Source organism: Helianthus annuus, chromosome 17 (assembly GCF_002127325.2).
Source record: "Helianthus annuus cultivar XRQ/B chromosome 17, HanXRQr2.0-SUNRISE, whole genome shotgun sequence".
NCBI lineage: Eukaryota > Viridiplantae > Streptophyta > Magnoliopsida > Asterales > Asteraceae > Helianthus > Helianthus annuus.
In genome coordinates this window covers 169,031,594-169,052,143 of record NC_035449.2, presented here as the reverse complement: position 1 = coordinate 169,052,143, position 20,550 = coordinate 169,031,594, and the positions used below count along the sequence as shown (strand labels likewise).

Below are 20,550 nucleotides of genomic sequence, written 5' to 3'. Positions count from 1 at the left end.
ATCACATAAATTAATAATACAAAAGTGTGTTTTATATATATATTCATCGTGCATGTATTGATAGAATACATATACGTATTTAGTATTCTGTAAACAATAGTTGTTAAATACGTGACTACGTGTTAAAATCCAAAACTAAATTGAAACATATATCTATATCTATAGTATATAATAAAGCATATCCGAAGGATAGCTTAAGGTAATTTGCCACTTTACTTAAAACACCTTTAATGTATGATGTACAAGTGTTCAAAGCACATGAAATAAAAAATGGACTTCATTTTGAGTGGATTCTCTCTCTTTCTCTGGCGATCAAATGGCGATTACCTCTTAAAATCTTAAGTTTGAGTGGATTCGCTCAGATCTAGGGTTTCTCCCAAATCGACAGAGTTCCAACTCAGTTTAACATAGAGATGATGTTGAACTTGTTCCTGTTAACGATAAAGCTGGTATGTGATCTTTCAGTTTCTCCCAGAGTATTTTTCACAACTATGTTACTCTTTTTGGATGATTTTATGTCAGATCTGTTGTAATACATTCAGATCTGTGTTGGTTTTGTGTTTTTGTAATGTTTTATGAAGTGCTAATGACGTTGAACTTGTTCCTGCTAATGATACCTGATGCGTGTGTAGTGTAACATAATTTAGATGTATACTTAAGCCCTTTTTACACTTTTAGCCAAGTTTTAAATTTATAAAACACGATATTTACTAACACTAAACACACATATGGGCAAATGCACCCATCGTGGACGTAGTATAGTGTTGGTAAGATACCGAGGTCGTCCAAGGACACAAGAGCTTTTATTACCGGTTTATCCTCAACGTGTAATTAAATCAAAATGTTAGAAAAGGTTTTTAAACTAAGAAAATAAAAACTAACTAAATGCTGAAAAATAAAAATAAAATAAAAACAGATAGACAAGATGAATCACTTGGATCCGACTCGTGTATTAGTATAACCTTTGATTATTTTCGCACTTTTGCACTTGTTTAAGAGATTATCTTAGTTATTGTAGTAGGCCCCTCTTTTGAAGGCGACGTTACCCTCAACCCAGTAGTTTGAGTCAGCAAGGATACAATCCTAAAGGGTTGGATTATTGGAAGATAATGAATTAAGTTATTAATGCAAATTATGGTAGGCCCCGCTTTTGGCGGTGACGTTACCCTCGACTAAGTAGTCTGAGTCAGCAGGGATACAGTCCTAAATAGCCGGGTTATAGTACTACTAGTAGTTAACTTATGAGGGGGTCAAAGAGTTTGGGTCCCCGCCATCCAATACCTATGGGCATTGAAGGAGATCCTACTAAATTTGGCCCAGGTCCCTTACAGGACCTCTAAACGCTGAACAAGGGCAAGACCCTTACCAAACCGTTCCCTTAACCCCCGACCAGGTAGCCAACATACCTCCATATAGACCGTGGAGATATGAATGGTGAAAATCTTATATTTTATATAGAGAGTAAAATAATGCCAAGACACCACGGATAAACGGCAAGGAAAGATCACCTTCAACATAAGCAACTAGTTATTAAAGTCATTAATACAAAACCAAATAAAAAGTGCAAAAGATTAAAAATAAAAAGTAATATACTAAACACTTGTCTTCACCAAGTGATGTATGAGACTTAGGCAAACATGGCCTTGATTGTCAAGAACTCTTACGATCAATCTTGGATCCGGAGACGACTCACACACTCTATGATGGACAATGGATGATGGTGGTGGATGATGGTGTTATGGTGGTGGTGGGTGGTGGAGGAAGTGTGAGAGAGGTGGTGTGCCAAGGGATGAGTTGCAATGAAACCAAGCACTCCTATTTATAGGCTGAACAGAAGGCTGGGCACGGCCCCGTGTCCGATGGACACGCCCCCGTGCCTGTCTGACACTCTCTCTCCTCATTAATTGTAATTCGCAATTACAATTAATGCGCCTGCTGTACTTTTTCCACGCCCCTGTGTTCACTGGACACGGCCCCGTGTTGGGCAATAGAAGCTTCTATAGGTTTGTCTTTTCTGCTGCTTCTTGGGCACGGCCCCGTGCTGGCTGAGCACGGGGCGTGTTCAGTCTTCTGTCTTCTCTATTTTGCTTGGGAGAATGCTGTTGAGGGGTCGGGCAATCCACTTATGTTCCTTTTCTTGTATTTATGTTAGATTTAGCTGTCTTTTTGCTTCTTTTGTGAATTTGAGCTCATTTAATCCTGAAAATACAAAAGGAAGACAAAAGCACTCTTTTTCCAACATTAGTACTTAAATAGGGTTAGTTTTATGCTTTATTTGATGTATTTTATATGTTGCATTTTACACACATCAAATACCCCCACACTTGAACTTTTGCTTGTCCTCAAGCAAAACTCTTTAATATGTGGCTTACACTCCCAAATGGAATGGGTAGAAGAGAAGGTTTTGGCTTGTCATAGAGTGTCAGGAATCCAAGATCTTTTTGGGTTTTATTTTTATTTATTTAAAATCCTATTCGTTATGATTTGTTTAGAACGTTTCATAGGAAAAATTACTTATTTGGGCATAACATGCGTTTTTAAAATTCCATTTATATATAAGTTCACATACCTCACGGGAGAAATCACTCACACTCGACCGAAGGTGTATTTTTAGTGAATCACTCGAGAGCGGCATGGAACTTATTCCTACCATAAGCTTGCCAAGCAATCAATCCTCCTCCTTTTTAACTTGTTACCTTTGTAAATATCAAGAGTACTTTTTTGGGTAAAGGCTTGGGCTAAAGATGGGTGAATGGGTTAGTGGAAAAGGGCGAAAAGCGTAAAAAGCGTCGGTTTTCGTAAAACACTTTGTTTTAGTGACTTTTTATTTCGAAGTATTTCTTCAAAGAAGCTTTTGTTTCAAGAGCTTTGTTTGTTTATTTCTAACTTCATTTCATTTTTTTTTAGTCACACGAAACCGGAGCTTGTAACTAAAATAAAGGGTAAAAATAAAAAGGGTTTTTTTGGTCGGTAAAAAGGTTTTAGGGTAAAGAAATGAAAGGTTTAGGCTCAAAGGGGTTAACTAGGGGGATTTTGGGTAGGTGGTAAAAAAAATGAAAAATAATGGTGTGGAAATAAAAAGGGTTAGTCCTAATGCCTCCATCATTTACTTACTTGGGTTTAAGTTGGTAAGGACCGGGAATGAATTGTTGTGGCAAGTTCTAGAGTCGTAAGAACCAAGCGGCTATTCACACAAGAAACGAAAAATGAGCATTTAGTCTAAAGATGTAAATTTGTATGCTCAATAAAGGCTCAAAACTCACTTTTTGTGGGAATGGGTTTTTCTATGTGATCTAGTATATATAATCAAATTTTAACTAAGCTTATCATGCCGTTTCATAATTTTCTTATGTTGCTTCTTTTTATCATGACGCTCTCGGTTGTAAATTTGTAAAAATATAACCATATTAATCTTAGGATTCCTAACTTAAACTTTAGACAAAAAAATGAGAATTTTTGAAAAAATTTGGGGTGTTTTGCGGTTCCAATAGAGTTTTGTGTAAGGCTTGTTATTAGGACTTGCAAAATTTCAAGGTTTTAGCATCCCCCCCACACTTAAATTACACATTGTCCTCAATGTGTCACAAAAATAAATTTTTAGGCTGATTAGATGTGTAATATAGTGTTAAAAGCAAAGATATTATGTTACTGGCAGTCTGGACACGGCCCCGTGGGGACCGGACACGGCCCCGTGTTCAGGTGCCAGTAACGAAAATTAAAGAAAAGAAACAGAAGCCTGGACATGGGGGCGTGTCTGGTGAACACGGCCCGTGTCCAGTTACCTGAACTGGGCATTTTTCTGCAGGGGGTTCAGCACGGGGCCGTGTTGGTTGGACACAGCCCGTGTTAAACCTTCTGTATTGGAGAAATTGATGTCGGGTTGCCTTGTTCTTGTGCATGGGGTCATGTTTCTCGTTCCCCTTTTCATCCTTTACCACCATGAGTGTGTTTTATTCCTGCAAATTAAAACTAAAAGATTAAACTAAACTAAGGATTGTTCCGCGGAATGCCTCCGTGGTGCGCCGCGTTTATAAGGGTCCTTGGCTAGACCCAATATGAGGTTATATATTTTCTGAGTGGGATGTTTGGCATCCCATGTTGCACCGTAGGAGAGCAGCATCCAAACTCTAATCAATAACCTTCATGTAGTTGACCGGGTCGTCGTCCTCTATTCTCTTCCCAACCCCGAATTTTACTTCATCATCTCCGTACGTTAGGGTGAGCGTTACGTCATTCATGTCTACCACTGCTTGTGCGGTGGCGAGAAATGGTCTCCCTAGTATGAGGGGGACTTTGGTGTCTTCTTCCATATCGAGTATGACAAAATCTGCCGGATAGACAAATTTGTTTACCTTTACTAGGACATTTTCGATGACACCTTGCAGGAATTTGACGGATCGATCAGCAAGTTGTATGCTCATTTTTGTAGGACTCGTTGTTCCTAGGCCGAGTCTTTTAAACATTGATGAAGGCATGAGGTTAATGCTAGCCCCAAGGTCGGCTAGTGCATTATGAACGGGGGAGTCCCCGATCGAGCAGGGAATCGTGAAGCTTCCAGGATCGATTTTCTTTTGGGGAAGTTTGTTGAGTACGAGGGCAGAGCATTCTTTGCCTAAGTTAACTAACTGCAAGGTTTCAATTTTCTTTTTATGAGTGAGGAAGTCCCTCATGAACTTAGAGTATTTGGGCAGTTGGGTTAGGACATCAATAAAAGGAATATTGACATGCAATTGTTTTAATAGACTTTCAAATTTTGCGAATTGCTCATTGGTCTTTTGACGAATTAACCTAACGGGGTACGGAACTCGAGGAGCCTTGGTAGGCTCTGATGATGGAGGGGAGTTCTTCTCCTGCAGAGGCGGGGGTATAGTCTCTTCTGTTGGCGGTGGTGCTTCCGCAGGCCCCACGGTGCGGTTTCGTAATGTGATGAGATGAACTTGCGGTTTCGGGTTTGTTTCGGTATTGCTTGGTAATGCACCTTGTGGTCTCTCGGAAAAATTTTGAGCTAGTTGATTTAATTGTTTTTCTATGTTTTGAATACTAGCTTGTTGGTTTCTAAAATTTTATTCTAATTTTACAAACCTTTCCGAGTTTTTCTTTTCAGTGTCGGAGATGAGGCGAGATACAGTATCTTCAAGCCTTTCTCGTCCACCTTGTTGTTGAGTGAAATTTTGTGACTCATTTCTTGGTTGTTGAAAGTTTGTTTGTTGGGTTTGTTGGTTACTACTATTGTCGGGCTCTCTCCAACCAAGGTTAGGGTGGTTTCGCCATCCTTGGTTGTAAGTGCCCGTTGGAGGACCCGACGGCCTAGGTCTATTGTCAATGTAGCTTACCGACTCTTGTTGATCGTCTGTTTCTTTCATACAACTCCAATTTTCATGTGGCCCACCACACCCTTCACAAGCCATAACCGAGACTGTTTTTGTCATTTCCAATTTTTTTATCTTTGAAGAAAGAGCCTCGATTTGGGCTTGTAAAGAAGTGCTTTCATCAACCTTATGGGCGCCCGGGGCAATAAATTTATTGCCTCGGGGAGTGTGCCACTGAAAATTGGTTTGAGCAATTTCCTCAATTTGGTTATATATTTCATGCGGGCGGCGATTACCTAAAAGTCCCCCGGAGCTAGAATCAAGTGTCTGCCTTGTGTGTGGCAACAACCCATTATAAAAAGTGGATACTTGTTGCCATATCGCAAGGCCGTGATGTGGACACTTTCGCAATAGCTCCTTGAACCTTTCCCAAGTTTCATATAAGGATTCCCCGTCCTCTTGCGAATATGTATTAATTTCAGTCATTAATTTAGCCGTTTTAGCTGGAGGGAAATACTTATATAGAAATTTTTGGGCTAGTTCATCCCAGGTGTTTACCGATCCAGCTGGGAGGGCATTGAGCCAAGCTTTTGCTCAGTCTTTTAGCGAGAAAGGAAACATTCGAAGGCGGATGGCGTCATTTGATGCTCCATTGATCCGAAAGGTATCACATATTTCTAAGAAATTAGTAATATGTAGATGGGGATCCTCGTCCGCAAGCCCATGGAAGGTTGCAGAGTTTTGGAGCATTTGTATCAAATGCCGCCGATGTTCGAAGTTATTGGCTTCGACATTCGGTGCATTGATAGCGGCGCCTAAGTTACCTACGGTGGGTCGTAGATAATCCACGAGGGTACGTTGGTCCGCCATTGGAAGTGGATTCCCCGAAACTTTCTCTTGGTTCTTGGCTTTTAGTCTTTTTCTGAGAAAGCGTTCGGGTTCTTCTAGAGGTTCTTTTATGTCCTTATTAGAACTGGAGCTCATACACTACGTAGGGGTGGCGTCTGGTTCCAAGTCCTGCAATAAAAACAGAAAAGGATGCTGGTCAGAAGGTTCACCACGGCCCCGTGCTCAGTGAACACGGCCCGTGGTCGGAGTTACAGTGATTGTTTTCCAGATCCCAGTTACTGGAGAGTTGGACACGGCCCCGTGTTGCACCGACACGGCCCCGTGGTCAGCCTTCTGTAACTTGGAAAAATAAAACTGCCAGTAACAATGCTGGGCACGGCCCGTGTCCGACCAGGCACGGCCCATGCTGAGCTCTGCAGAAGCTGAAAAACTAAGAAAATCCTAAAAAAATTAAAACGAATAATAAAAAGATGATTAGGCCGTTTATTCCTAACTTTCTTAAAATCCTTGTGTCCCCGGCAACGGCGCCAAAAACTTGATGCGTGTGTAGTGTAACATAATTTAGATGTATATTTTAAGCCCTTTTTACACTTTTTGCCAAGTTTTAAATTTATAAAACACGATATTTACTAACACTAAATACACATATGGGCAAGTGCACCCATCGTGGATGTAGTATAGTGTTGGTAAGATACCGAGGTCGTCCAAGGACACAAGAGCTTTTAGTACCGGTTTATCCTCAACGTCTAATCAAATCAAAATGTTAGAAAAGGTTTTTAAACTAAGAAAATAAAAACTAACTAAATGCTGAAAAATAAAAATAAAATAAAAACAGATAGACAAGATGAATCACTTGGATCCGACTCGTGTATTAGTATAACCTTTGATTATTTTCTCACTTTTGCACTTGTTTAAGAGATTATCTTAGTTATTGTAGTAGGCCCCTCTTTTGAAGGCGACGTTACCCTCAACCCAGTAGTTTGAGTCAGCAAGGATACAATCCTAAAGGGTTGGATTATTGGAAGATAATGAATTAAGTTATTAATGCAAATTATGGTAGGCCCCGCTTTTGGCGGTGACGTTACCCTCGACTAAGTAGTCTGAGTCAGCAGGGATACAGTCCTAAATAGCTGGGTTATAGTATTAATAGTAGTTAACTTATGAGGGGGTTAAAGAGTTTGGGTCCCCGCCATCCAATACCTATAGGCATTGAAGGAGATCCTACTAATTAAATTTGACCCAGATCCCTTGCAGGACCTCTAAATGCTGAACAAGGGCAAGACCCTTACCAAACCGTTCCCTTAACCCCCGACCAGGTAGCCAACATACCTCCATATAGACCGTGGAGATATGAATGGTGAAAATCTTTTATTTTATATCGATAGTAAAATAATGCCAAGACACCACGGACAAACAATAAGGAAAGATCACCTTCAACATAAGCAACTAGTTATTAAAGTCATTAATACAAAACCAAATAAAAAGTGCAAAAGATTAAAAATAAAAAGTAATATACTAAACACTTGTCTTCACCAAGTGATGTAAGAGACTTAGGCAAACATGGCCTTGATTGTCAAGAACTCTTACGATCAATCTTGGATCCCGAGACGACTCACACACTCTATGATGGACAATGGATGATGGTGGTGGATGATGGTGTTATGGTGGTGGTGGGTGGTGGATGAAGTGTGAGAGAGGTGGTGTGCCAAGGGATGAGTTGCAATGAAACCAAGCACTCCTATTTATAGGCTGAACAGAAGGCTGGGCACGGCCCCGTGTCCGCTGGACACGCCCCCGTGCCTGTCTGACACTCTCTCTCCTCATTAATTGTAATTCGCAATTACAATTAATGCGCCTGCTGTACTTTCTCCACGCCCCTGTGTTCACTGGACACGGCCCCGTGGTGGGCAATAGAAGCTTCTATAGGTTTGTCTTTTCTGCTGCTTCTTGGGCACGGCCCCGTGCTGGCTGAGCACGGGGCGTGTTCAGTCTTCTGTCTTCTCTATTTTGCTTGGGAGAATGCTGTTGAGGGGTCGGGCAATCCACTTATGTTCCTTTTCTTGTATTTATGTTAGATTTAGCTGTCTTTTTGCTTCTTTTGTGCATTTGAGCTCATTTAATCCTGAAAATACAAAAGGAAGACAAAAGCACTCTTTTTCCAACATTAGTACTTAAAAAGGGTTAGTTTTATGCCTTATTTGATGTATTTTATATGTTGCATTTTACACACATCAATACCTTTCTGATCTGTAACCAGATTTGCAGACTCATGGAATTTTGGGGACGGAAGAAAGCGACGATGGTGATGATCTGGTTAAAATGAGGAGAAAGACAGTGACAGAAAACCCTAGCCTCCGCCTCCCGCAATGGCTGCTAGGGTTCCGGCGAAGTCTCCGATGAAACTCCGGTAAGTCCTCCTCTAATTGCATGTTCCATCGGTTTTTAGTTTTGTTTGTTTAATGACGATTGTGACCATGAAGATTTCTCCCAGATCCGTTACGTTCTGATTTTGCTCTCAATGGTTTTTAGGGTTTCTTGAATCATAAAGATTTCTCCCAGATCCGTTCCGATTTTGCTCTTAATGGCGGTTCTAGGGTTCGATGTCAAGAACCGCAAGGTGAAAAACAAAGATCAAGGACGATTTCTCCCGGATCCATTCTGATTTTGTTCATCAGATAAATTAAATCCTTAGTTTTTAATATTTTTTATTTATTTTTTGTGTATACACTGGGAACACCGAGTTATTTTTTGACGTTTTTTTTGTTGTTTTGTTGTAGATGAAGATGGAGTGGTGTAGATAAATGATCCAGGGAGGTTACGGTACCGATGAAGATGACAAAACTTTGGCGATCTGGGTATCTTTATTTACATTTTTGTTTATTTTTTTTTAGTTTTGTGTCCTTCTATTGTTCTAGGGTTTCGTAAGTTTTTTTGAATAGTTTTGCTACTGTTTTTGGATGTGTTTATGTCAGATCTGTGTAATACTTTCAGATCTGTGTTAGTATTGTGTGTTTATAATGTTTTGTGAAGTGATAATGTGAATGTAAGAATTATCTTCCTTCAGATCTATGTTGCTATTGTGTTTTTATAATGTTTTGTGAAGTGATAATGTTAAACGAACCTGAAAGCAAACTGCAAAAATTAAGTATTATATCTCTTTATATGCTTTTTTAATTCAAAACCAACATTTTTTTGCAAGTAAATTTCTTTCGATAGTTTTAGTTCTTGAAGCATGTTTGTCTTTTGGTAAATTCTGGTTGCCTTGGTTTTGTTTAATCGTTTGAATGTAGTCTGTTGGGCCAGATCTAGGGGTTGTGTGTGCGGATCTTAAAACTGGTTCTCAGCATAGATCTTCAAGTGAGTAATCTTTAACTTTTTTCTCTTTTTTCTTGGTTGTTGATACTCTTTTATGGTTTTTATTTCAGAGGTAAAGATTGAATCATCTGGTTTGTTATGATTTTGTTGGGCTTGGATTTTGTGAATTTAGGGTTTGGTGCGTCGAGAGATGAGGATCCAGGATTACTGCATATGGATGAAGATCGATGGAGCCTTATGCGCAGGTACGTTTTCCGGCAACGAGTTAAGATCTAGCAGTGGCATAGGATTCAATTAATGTTTCGAGTTTTGAAAGATACAGGTGATTGCATCTTTGTATTGATTGGTGAGAGTTATATCCATCACCGTTAGGGTTTTTGTGACAATGTTCATTTTTATAGGGTTTGAATTCTGTTTTTGGGGTGATTGTTATTAATTTGTTATAGACAATTTGTCGGATTGTTGATGTTATGATAGATTTGACATGTTCTGTCTATTTGGAGGTAATTAGATGAAGAGCTTTGTATCTTGAATTGGGAGAAATTAAAAGGAGAAACGGTAACTTTCAAGTGAAACCCAACAACGTGTCTCTCGGGTCAGATTGCAACCATCATCTGCTCCTAACTTATTCCAGTTCGGGTGATTTTGTATGGTACGGACATTGATACTCTTTTTTTGAAAATAAATTGATCCCATAACCTTTTCTATTACCTTTTTATTCTAGACTTCTTATTTATTAGTCATTCTCTGATGTATATCTTATTGTGTCTTATCGACAGGGATAGGAATTAATCCAAGTAGGTATCGTGGGTGGTGCTAGATTATTTATTATGGATGGAAGAAATATTGAGGTCTATCCTTATCTCAAAATTACTGTCGAAAACTATTAATTTGATATCAAGTAGATTAAACATATGAATATAGTGTTTTCCAAACTGTAACACATGTGTGTTTAGTCCTTTTCACTCAAAGATGTTAAAAGTTCATTCGAATCCAAGTGAAATGACCATTTTACCCTTATGCTTAAAACAACAAAATATGTATAAAAGTAACTGATTTATTTGTTACATGATTAATCTGTGACTTCATTTGTAACACTATTCTCGTAATGTTATAGTGGTAGCCACTACTACTCATGGTGTTATAATTTTTCTTGCTTTTTAGGTGGAAGATAGGTGCTTCTCTCCTAGGGCATGCAAGACACAGGTTATTGGTGGCAGCCCGCCACATTTAACATATAAAAAAACTTTATATGTTAAATATGGCGGGCTCCCGCCAATTACCTGTGTCTTATATGTCCTATGGAGAGAAGCACCCATCTTCCCCCTATAAAGCAAAGAAAAATAAGGATGGCCTGAATCTACGTAAGTGGGAGAACAAAAGGATAATTTTCTACAATAGATTAGAATTAAAGTTAGTAGCCCCTCATCATATTATCCTTTTGGATTTTCAGTTTTGTACCAAAATTCATCAGCCTTTATTCCAACATGTGATTAACGTGTTATTTAACGATTTGCATTTGCAGGCGTGCAATTGATAAGGATTGAATTTGGATGAACTTGAGATTAAATCAACAATGGTCAAGTCCTATTAACGTTCTGGAAACTCAATGAAAAGAGGAGCTTCAAAAGGTCGTTAATGGCAGTTGAGAGAAAGAGAGACTAAGAAGAGTTTGTTATTATTTTCAAGATACCCTATTCTATTACAACATATCTCTTTTATACCCAGTTTACAACAACTCACACAACTACTAACCAACTACCACCCTAACTGCCTAACTAACTAACAACCCAATCCCCTGTTACTAATCAACACGCAAACCACTGTTGCCTAATCAACTCTTCAATCTGCTATTGGCTAATCCACTGCTGACTGACCTTTTAACTATTGATCCCTTATCTACTGATCTTGTTATCAACTACTGATCCGCATCAAACTACTGATCCGCATCAACTACTGATCCGTATCAATACCCCCCTGATAACCTGATCCTTGACCCCAAGGATCAAAATTTGGGAACTTTTGCATCAGTACTTTAGCATCCTCCCACATCGCATCTTCCACACCCACATGATTCCACTTAATCAGCCATTGTACTACCATTCGGTTGAACTTTTTAAGAATCTTAGTATCCACCACACTTTCAGGTTGCTTCTCAGCTGTTTGCATAATGCCTTCATTAACCACTGATGAAGAAATGGGCTCAGGACCATAATACTTTTTAAGCATTGACACATGCACCGTAGGATGAATAGAAGACCCTTTCGGTAACTGTAGTGTATAAGCTACTTCTCCAACCTTTGCCAAAACTAAGTAAGGTCCAAAATATTTGGCAGACAACTTCTGACTACTTCTTTGAACCACTGATTGCTGTCTATACGGTTGTAATTTCAAATAAACCCAATCTCCAATCTTAAAACACCTTTCTGTCCTGTGTGTATCGGCTAACTGCTTCATTCTCTTTTGTGCCTGGCCCAAATTAGCTTTGAGAATCCCGATAACTTCCTCTCGGGTACTTAAACTCCTGTCTATGGCTTCCACATTGCTCTCACCGGACAGATAAGGCAAATGAATAGGTGGTGGCTGACCATAAATCACTTCAAACGGAGTGCATTTAATAGCTGAATGATAAGAAGTGTTGTACCAATACTCAGCTAATGGTAACCACTTCGGCCAATCTTTTGGTTTCTCAAAGCACATACATCTCAAATAATTCTCCAAACATCTGTTTAAAACTTCTGTCTGACCATCCGTTTGTGGATGATAAGAACTCGACATTTTCTGACCAATTCCTTATAGAGCCAATAATTCCTTCCAAAATGTGCTTAAAAACACTTTGTCTCGATCAGAAACTATTGATTTAGGAGGACCATGTAAACGATAAATGTGAAACAAATACAACTGAGCTACATCCACTGCTGTAAAAGGATGTTGCAAAGATATAAAGTGTGCTCCTTTACTTAACATGTCAACCACTACCCAAATGACTTTCTTGTTAGCAGATTTTGGTAAGCCTTCAATGAAGTCCATAGCAACATCTTCCCATACACCTTTAGGAATAGGCAGTGGCTGCAACATACCCGAATAAGCAACTGTCTCTGCTTTGCACTGCTGACATACAACACAGTTCTTAATATAATCCATCACGTCTGCCTTTAACTTTGGCCAGTAAAACAACCTGTTTACTATATTTACAGTGGCATGTACCCCTGAATGACCCCCTTGCACCGAATCATGCATCCATTTAAGTATCTGTTGCTTTAAGGTGGACACATTACCAATGACCAATTTACCCCTTCTCCTCAATTCACTGTTTTTCCAACTATACTGACTATGGGTTAAAGGATCATGCTGTAAATCCTGGATAATTTTCACTAATTCCAAATCTTGATTCCACCCTTCACTTATGGCAGCCCATATATCAGTGTGAACTGAAGAAGCAGCCATTTGCAAAACTTCCCCATGTGTTACCCTTGACAATGCATCTGCCACTTTATTATCAACTCCTTTTTTATACATAATGTTAAAACTAAATCCCATCAACTTGGCCAACCACTTTTGTTGAAAAGGAGTTGAAATCTTACTATCCAACAGGTATTTAAGACTATGTTGATCAGTCTTAATCACAAAATGATCATGAACTAGATATGGCTGCCATTTTTGAACTACATGAATAATATCCAACAATTCCGTTCATAAGAGGATAATGTCATATGTCTTGGAGACAAAGCCTTGCTGATATAAGCAATGGGATGCCCTTTCTGCATAAGTACCGCTCCAATACCATACCCCGAAGCATCAGTTTCCACTATGAAAGTATCACTGAAATCAGGTAAAGCCAAAACTGGAGGTTGACTCATGCTTGATTTCAACTGTTCAAATGCTTGTTGAGCTGTGTCAGACCAACAAAAAGAATCCTTTTTTAGCAACTGAGTCAAAGGCTTAGTGATGCTCCCATAATCTTTTACAAACCTTCGGTAATATCCAGTCAACCCCAAAAACCCTCTTAACTCTTTGATATTCTTTGGAACTGGCCACTGTTGAATAGCTGAGACTTAAGCAGGATCCGTTGCCACCCCTTCTTGAGAAATAATATGCCCCAAATACCCTAACTCGGTGGCACCAAATTCACATTTACTCTTCTTTGCTACCGACTTGTGTTGTCTCAAAACCCCCAAAACATCTTCCAAATGAGATAAATGTGATTGCCAGCATGGACTATAAACCAATATGTCATCAAAAAAGACTAACACATATTTTCGTAAATATGGTTTAAAAACATGATTCATTAACCCTTGAAATGTGGAAGGAGCATTGGTAAGGCCAAATGGCATTGCCAAAAATTCAAAGTGACCATTATGAGTTTTGAATGCTGTTTTATGAATATCCTCTTCACCCATTCGAATCTGATAGTATCCTGATTTCAATTCCAGTTTAGAAAAGAACTTGGTGCCAAATAACTCATCCATTAAGTCTTCCACTAAGGGAATGGGAAATCGATCAGGGATGGTGGCTTGATTTAACTTCCTATAGTCGATACACATCCTCCATGTATTATCTTTTTTCTTGACCAAGACTACCGGTGAAGCAAAAGAGCTGAAACTGGTTCCGATAACCCCCTGCTCCAGCAACTCATTTGTCATCTTTTCAATAACGTCCTTTTGTATTAACGGATACCTATAAGGTCTTAGGTTAATACCATTAGTTCCCTGTTTCAAGGTAATTCTATGATCAAATTGACCCCTAGAGGGTGGTAAGGATTTCAAATCCTGAAAGACATCATCAAAACTTTCTAACAACTGTTGTAACTGCTGTTGTTGTATCACAGATTTTTCTGTCTTTTATAATACCACTTAGTACTGGTATTACATCCCTCAATAGCACACACTTGCACTAAAGCTAATTCCCCTCTTTGCATATCTATCTTCTTCAAGCTACCCTTACTGAATTGAGTCAACTTTTTCCCATATTGCCCTCTTAATACCACTTTTTGCCCTTTGAATTTGAATGCAACTGTTCTTTCCTTATAATCCATTTTAATACTTCCTAAAGTAGTGAACCACTGTACCCCCAATACCAAATCACAGCCCCCTAAAGGCATCACATGTACATCAGCTTCAAACTGAAAGCCCTTCATAACCCATTGAAAATCTTTGACCATCATATCACATACTTCTTCATGACCATTAGCTACCTTAACCAACATGGCTGGACCTTTTACCAACCTACAGCCCAACTGTTTGGCCAACCTATAATCCAAGAAATTGTGAGAACTTCCTGTATCCATCAATATTTGCAACTCAATTTTACCAAAATGTCCCTTAACTCTAATGGACTTATACATGCCATTCCCTTCTACAACATTCACTGAAATTTGAGCACATTCCAACATTTATTCCTCTATTTCTTCATCAACACTCTCATCCTCTACCCATTCTACTTCTATATGATACAACTGTGGTCTCTTATTACCCCTACACAGATGCTCTTTAGAATATTTTTCATCACAGTTAAAACATAACCCATTTGACCTTCTCTCATCCATTTCATTTCTAGTTAAAGTTTTCCTAATTACATTCTTCTTATTATCCGTACTAACTGACTTTGCATAAGGTAGTAACTGTTTAGTAGCAACTGGATTAGTCAGAACAGAATTTTTAGACCCAAACCTGCTTCTTTTGGCCTTGATGGTTGCTTCTTGTAATTTTGCCAAACAAAAAGCCTCTTGGATGTTTTTTGGGTTAAACATTCTCACCTGCAACTGTATCTCCTCTTCTAGGCCAGCAAGAAAACAACTTAATGCATATTCAGTAGGTAACTGAAGTCTGCTTATGATAGCATCAAACTTATCATGATACTCCTGTACTGAATTAATCTGTTTCAAATTCTTTAAATCGGTCATAGGATCATCATACAATTCCCCAAATCTAACTTTCAAGGCTTCCACCAATTCTGTCCAGGATAATACTTCACCTTCAACCCTCTGGCTAGTAAGAGATTGATACCATTGTAATGCTTTTTCTTCAAAATGGATAGCTACCAACCTAACCTTCGTTGCATCAGACACTTTATCAAGTTGGAAGAACTGCTCCACCTTAAACAGCCATGAAGTAAGATCCTCACCTTTAAACCGAGGAAATTCAATTTTGGTCAATCTTGCTGCAAAATTGAATCCTTCTCCTTCATGCTGCGGGCCCTGTCTTTGATAATCTCTGCCATTGCTTTGGTTATTGACCATTTGGGTCAACTGTAAAGATAATCCAGTCACCATGTTCCTCACTTCTTCTAATGCTTTTGTGTTTTCCTCGATTCGATTGTTCATCTGCTGACTGCTTTCAGCATCATCGTTATCGTTATGACCGTGTCTCTTTGTCATTTTTTGAAGTGGAATTGATCTGAACAAAGATCAATTGGAAATTGAACTGAACGAACAACAATTGAAGGAATTCGATCAAAACAATGACCGAATTCAGGAACCCAAATTGAACGCAGCAAGGTCCCAATCGGCTGAATTAGGGTTCAAAATTGAATTGAATCGAGAGTGTCCAAGGATAGACAGCTCTGATACCAATGATAAGGATTGAATTTGGATGAACTTGAGATTGAATCAACAATGGTCAAGTCCTATTAACGTTCAGGAAACTCAATGAAAAGAATGAGCTTCGAAAGGTCGTTAATGGCAGTTGAGAGAAAGAGAGACTAAGAAGAGTTTGTTATTATTTTCAAGATACCCTATTCTATTACAACATATCTCTTTTATACCCAGTTTATACAACTCACACAACTACTAACCAACTACCACCCTAACTGCCTAACTAACTAACAACCCAATCCCCTGTTACTAATCAACACGCAAACTACTGATCCGTATCAGCAATCTAAGACCCGTTTCAACAGCCCAGCCAACCATGCCAGCTGGCCCTACTAGCATTGAATTCACTACAATTCTTGAAAAGGCAACCTCAATCCGCCAAGTTTCTCTCTATCTCCTCCTTTACACCTTAGTATGAGTCAAATTCTCTGTCCAATTTCATCTCTTTTTATACTAAATAGTTAATGGCTAGATTATGATTTCAAAATACAGTTTAGGAATAGTTTTAATCTAAATTTTTAAATATGTCCAATTTCATATCTTTTTATAATAAAGAGTTAATGCCTAGATTATGATTTCAAAATACAGTTTTGTGAAAGTTTTAATCTAAATTTTTAAATAAATACACACGTCATATGTATTTATTCATCTGTGAACCAAAGCGTCTATTCACATTTGAATATATACTCAATCTTGGCCTTTTATTTTATATCCAAGGGCCTAGATGAATTCTTTTGTTCATTTTCTGTGGTTTACGAATGTAACAATAAAATAGGTATAGCATTTTTTTAATTGAATAAACAAATAGGAAAATAAATTTTATTTGGTGAAACAAGTTTTTATAAATGGTTGATTAAATATTTTTACAATCAAGAATATTGTTTTAAATTGGTAAATAATATATATATATATATATATATATATATGTATATATATATAAAATTTGTCATACTTCACTAAATTCAGTAACTTCATTTGAACCATTCTCAACATAGTTAACTTTTTTTTTTTACAGTTGTCATGTATTTATCCATTTCAAATACCAAACCTTTTAGTTAGAACCAAACCTTTTAGTTATAATCTAACTTCATTTGACCTATTCCCAATGACAGGTCAAATACTAACCTTTTCAAATACATCAGACTTCTTTTTACTAGTCAAGTACTAACCTCAGACTTGCTTTTACACTTCATATTACAAATGTAAAGAAAACAGTGTGAGTATTGGCGGTAAAGCATGCTTGGAGCCCTATAAATTGTAGGGAAAATAGCCAAAATGGCCAAGTTTCAGTCAAACTTTCCGAATTAGCCAAGTCAAACGTCTTGTGAAGACGTTTGAAACATGTTGAAACGTCTTGGCGGCTGACCAACGAAAACCTGCCACGTGTCCGACAGAAAAGTGAGACGTCTGGACGTCTTGGCTGAGACGTCTTAGACGGCTTGAGACGTTTCGTTATGGCTGGCCATTTATCCAGACGGCTTGAGACGTTTCTGGACGGCTTGAGCCAATTAACTCTATTTAGCCGGCTACATCAGCTCGAGCCAGCTAAGACGTTTTAGTACGATTGTAAGACGTTTTGTACTACTTTAAGACGTTTTGTTTGAAAACATTTAAGACGTTTTTATAATTTTTTTATTTTAACACGTTTGTTGCAATTATTTAGAGGAATCCCTTATTTAAGATTCAAAAAGTTTGTTTGTTTTTAGTAAATATCTCACAACATGAGGGTGAGGTTTGTTGTTTATTCTGGGGGGAAGTGGGATGTCATTAACGGAAACATTGAGTTTGTTACTGATGGGGATTCAAGGAGACGTGGTTTAGAAGTTGAAACATATCATTCATATAATAGTTTTGTAAACTATGTTTCTAACATGTGTGATACTCCAAACATTACACGGTTGTCATACAGGATGTCTACGTTTACTGATCCGATCGATATAATTAATGATCGAGATGTTAGATTTTTTTTTTGATTTGGCGATGCATAATCCTTTTGAATTATATAAATTATATGTTATTCAAGAGTCTGATGTTGGTTCCTCTGGTTTTTCTTGTTTAAACAACTTCAAAGCTCCAGATCTAAATATTCCATTAAAAGAAAGTGTTGATGTTTTAAACGATGAGTGTCCTATTTTAGAAAATAATTTTGAAAAATCATTCACGTCTAACAACGAATCAGGTTCTTCATCTATAGTGTTCGAGGCCGGTCATATATTCAATAACAAAGAAGAGATGAAGCTCGAGTTGGGAAAGAAATGTTTGTTAGAGCATTTCGAGTTTAAAGTTGATAGATCATCTAAGACACGGTATGAAGTTTCATGCATGGGTGATGGTTGTGAATGGCGATTTAAGGCTTATGCTATTCCTTGTGGTAATTTATGGTTTGTTAAACATATGAACGATAGACACACCTGTTCGAAGACGTAAACACACCCACATTTCCGTCAGGCTAACCCAAAGGTTTTGGGTCACTTTTTGAAGGAACAACTAAAAGACAGTGGTAGGATATATCGAACGAAAGAGATTGTCAAAGATTTTAGACAAAGGTTCGAGGTTGAGATAACAAACCTTCAAGCTTGGCGTGGTAAAAGCTATGCACTTGAACTTCTACAAGGAACAACCCGAGACTCTTTTGCCGAACTACCAATATATTGTTACAATTTGAAGCTTGCAAATCCTGGAAGCGTTACTCACATCTTGGTTGATGAGCAGAGTCGTTTTGAAATGGTTTTTGTTGCTTTAGGTGCCACGGTAATTTACACATTTTCTTTTGTACTTGCTCTTATTTTTTTTAAGGTAACATGAGTTTTGCTCTTATTTCGTTTTCATTAATTTTCAGATTCGTAGCTTTATGTTTAATCTATGACCTGTCGTTATCATTGACGCGGCACACCTAAAGGGTGAATTAAAGGGACGTTGTTTTTAGCAGTGGGCATGGATGGAAATAATCAGATTTTACCACTTGCTTATGGCATTGGAAAATCAGAGGATGGTGAATCTTGGACATGGTTTCTCTCAAAGCTTAGAGACCGTGTTGGTGAAATAGCAGATATGGCGATCATTTCGGATAAGGCGAATTCGATACATGTAGGTTTTAGAAACGTGTTTCCACGTGTGTACCACGGGTTGTGTTGTCGTCATTTAATGATGAATTTGCGTTTGCCGTCGTCTAAAAAAAAAGAGCATGAGGCACTATGGTGGAAGACATGTAAATCTTATCGGATGTCTGACTTTAACGAGTCATTCAATGCTTTGTGTCTTGCTGTTCCTAGAATACGCCAGGTTTTAACCAATATTGGGTTTGGTAGATGGGCAAGAGCTCATTGTCCCGGCAATCGATACCACTATATGACATCTAATAGTGCGGAGTCTATTAATTCTTTGTCTAGATTCTCGCGTAAGATGCCGATAACGCAACTTATCGAATTTTTCCGCGAGTCTGTACAAAAATGGTTTTATGACCTTCGACTGCAGGGCATGCAGGAGAGCCATTCACTAACTCAGTGGGCACAGAAGAAAATTTTAAAGAAAATTGAAGGGTCTAGAACCTGGACTGTTGCAGGCATCCAGGTAAACAGTTTTGTTGTTGAAGACGGTGGGAAAAGGGGTGTAGTTGATTTTTCGAATCGTTCGTGCAGCTGTCGTGTCTGGCAAGTTTCTGGTCTACCTTGTGGGCATGTGATTGCTGTTTCAAGATTTTTGGGTGAAGCTGACTACAGTCATTATGCTTTCTCGTGTTATTCAAACGAAGCATACAAAAAAACGTATGAAGAATCGATTAATCCTCTGCCTCATAGGTCTGAATAGGTGATACTAGAAGGCCTTGGCAGTGTATTACCCCCGAATATTACAAAACGTCAATCTGGTCGTCCAAAAGAAAACACTCGAATCTTGTCTCATGGGGAAGAACCTGTTCCGGTATATTGTTCGCGGTGCCGAACATACGAACATGTTCGTGACGTTTGTTTAGATCCAATGAAATCACAGATTCGTTCACGTAAATCATCAGGCAAAGGAAAAGGAAAAGGGAAAGAGACAGAAACCCAGAGTCTAACGGATGACATTTTTCCATCTTATAATTTAGCAGAATTTTAATAATAGTTTTTTTATGTTTTATTTATGAAAATCATGTAACAAATTCTGTAACCGCAATAGTAATTAGTACTTTTAATTTATACAAGAATTAAATTTTACAATGCGTACGTCAAGCCATCAAAAATTACTTGGTGTGTAGCGCCCGGCGTAGAGTTCATCAGCCATGTAGCGTCTATATCTGACACAAGCGTCCTGCATGTTTACTTCGTTCCATGTTAATGAACGGTTGGAAAACGATAAACGTCTCAAACGTCTTAACCTTTTATTGAAACGTCTTAAAACTTTTAAAAAAACGTAATAAAACATAAAAAAAATAAAATACCTACTAAACAATAAATTAAAAAAATATAATAACAAACATATATTTTTGATATAAATTCAAATATTTAA

The 20,550-nt window shown here is 38.2% G+C and overlaps 1 protein-coding gene, 2 long non-coding RNA genes and 1 other non-coding gene across 4 annotated transcripts; all 4 read left to right on the top strand.

Moving 5' to 3' along the window:
• The first annotated feature begins 318 nt into the window (after positions 1 to 318).
• Positions 319 to 9,484, top strand: LOC118489017. Its single transcript, XR_004885788.1, has 3 exons — positions 319 to 449; positions 8,424 to 8,565; positions 8,688 to 9,484. It is a non-coding gene; the product is annotated as an uncharacterized LOC118489017 (long non-coding RNA).
• LOC118489540 lies at positions 5,695 to 5,801 on the top strand. The gene has a single exon (XR_004887561.1). It is a non-coding gene; the product is annotated as a small nucleolar RNA R71 (small nucleolar RNA).
• A 31-nt stretch (positions 9,485 to 9,515) lies between the features above and the next one.
• On the top strand, positions 9,516 to 11,058 carry LOC118489016. Its single transcript, XR_004885787.1, has 3 exons — positions 9,516 to 10,125; positions 10,253 to 10,324; positions 10,999 to 11,058. It is a non-coding gene; the product is annotated as an uncharacterized LOC118489016 (long non-coding RNA).
• A 7,941-nt stretch (positions 11,059 to 18,999) lies between these two features.
• Positions 19,000 to 19,872, top strand: LOC110925208. Its single transcript, XM_022169175.1, has one exon. The coding sequence runs from the start codon at positions 19,000 to 19,002 to the stop codon at positions 19,870 to 19,872; it is 873 nt and encodes a 290-aa protein (XP_022024867.1).
• Positions 19,873 to 20,550: the final 678 nt, after the last annotated feature.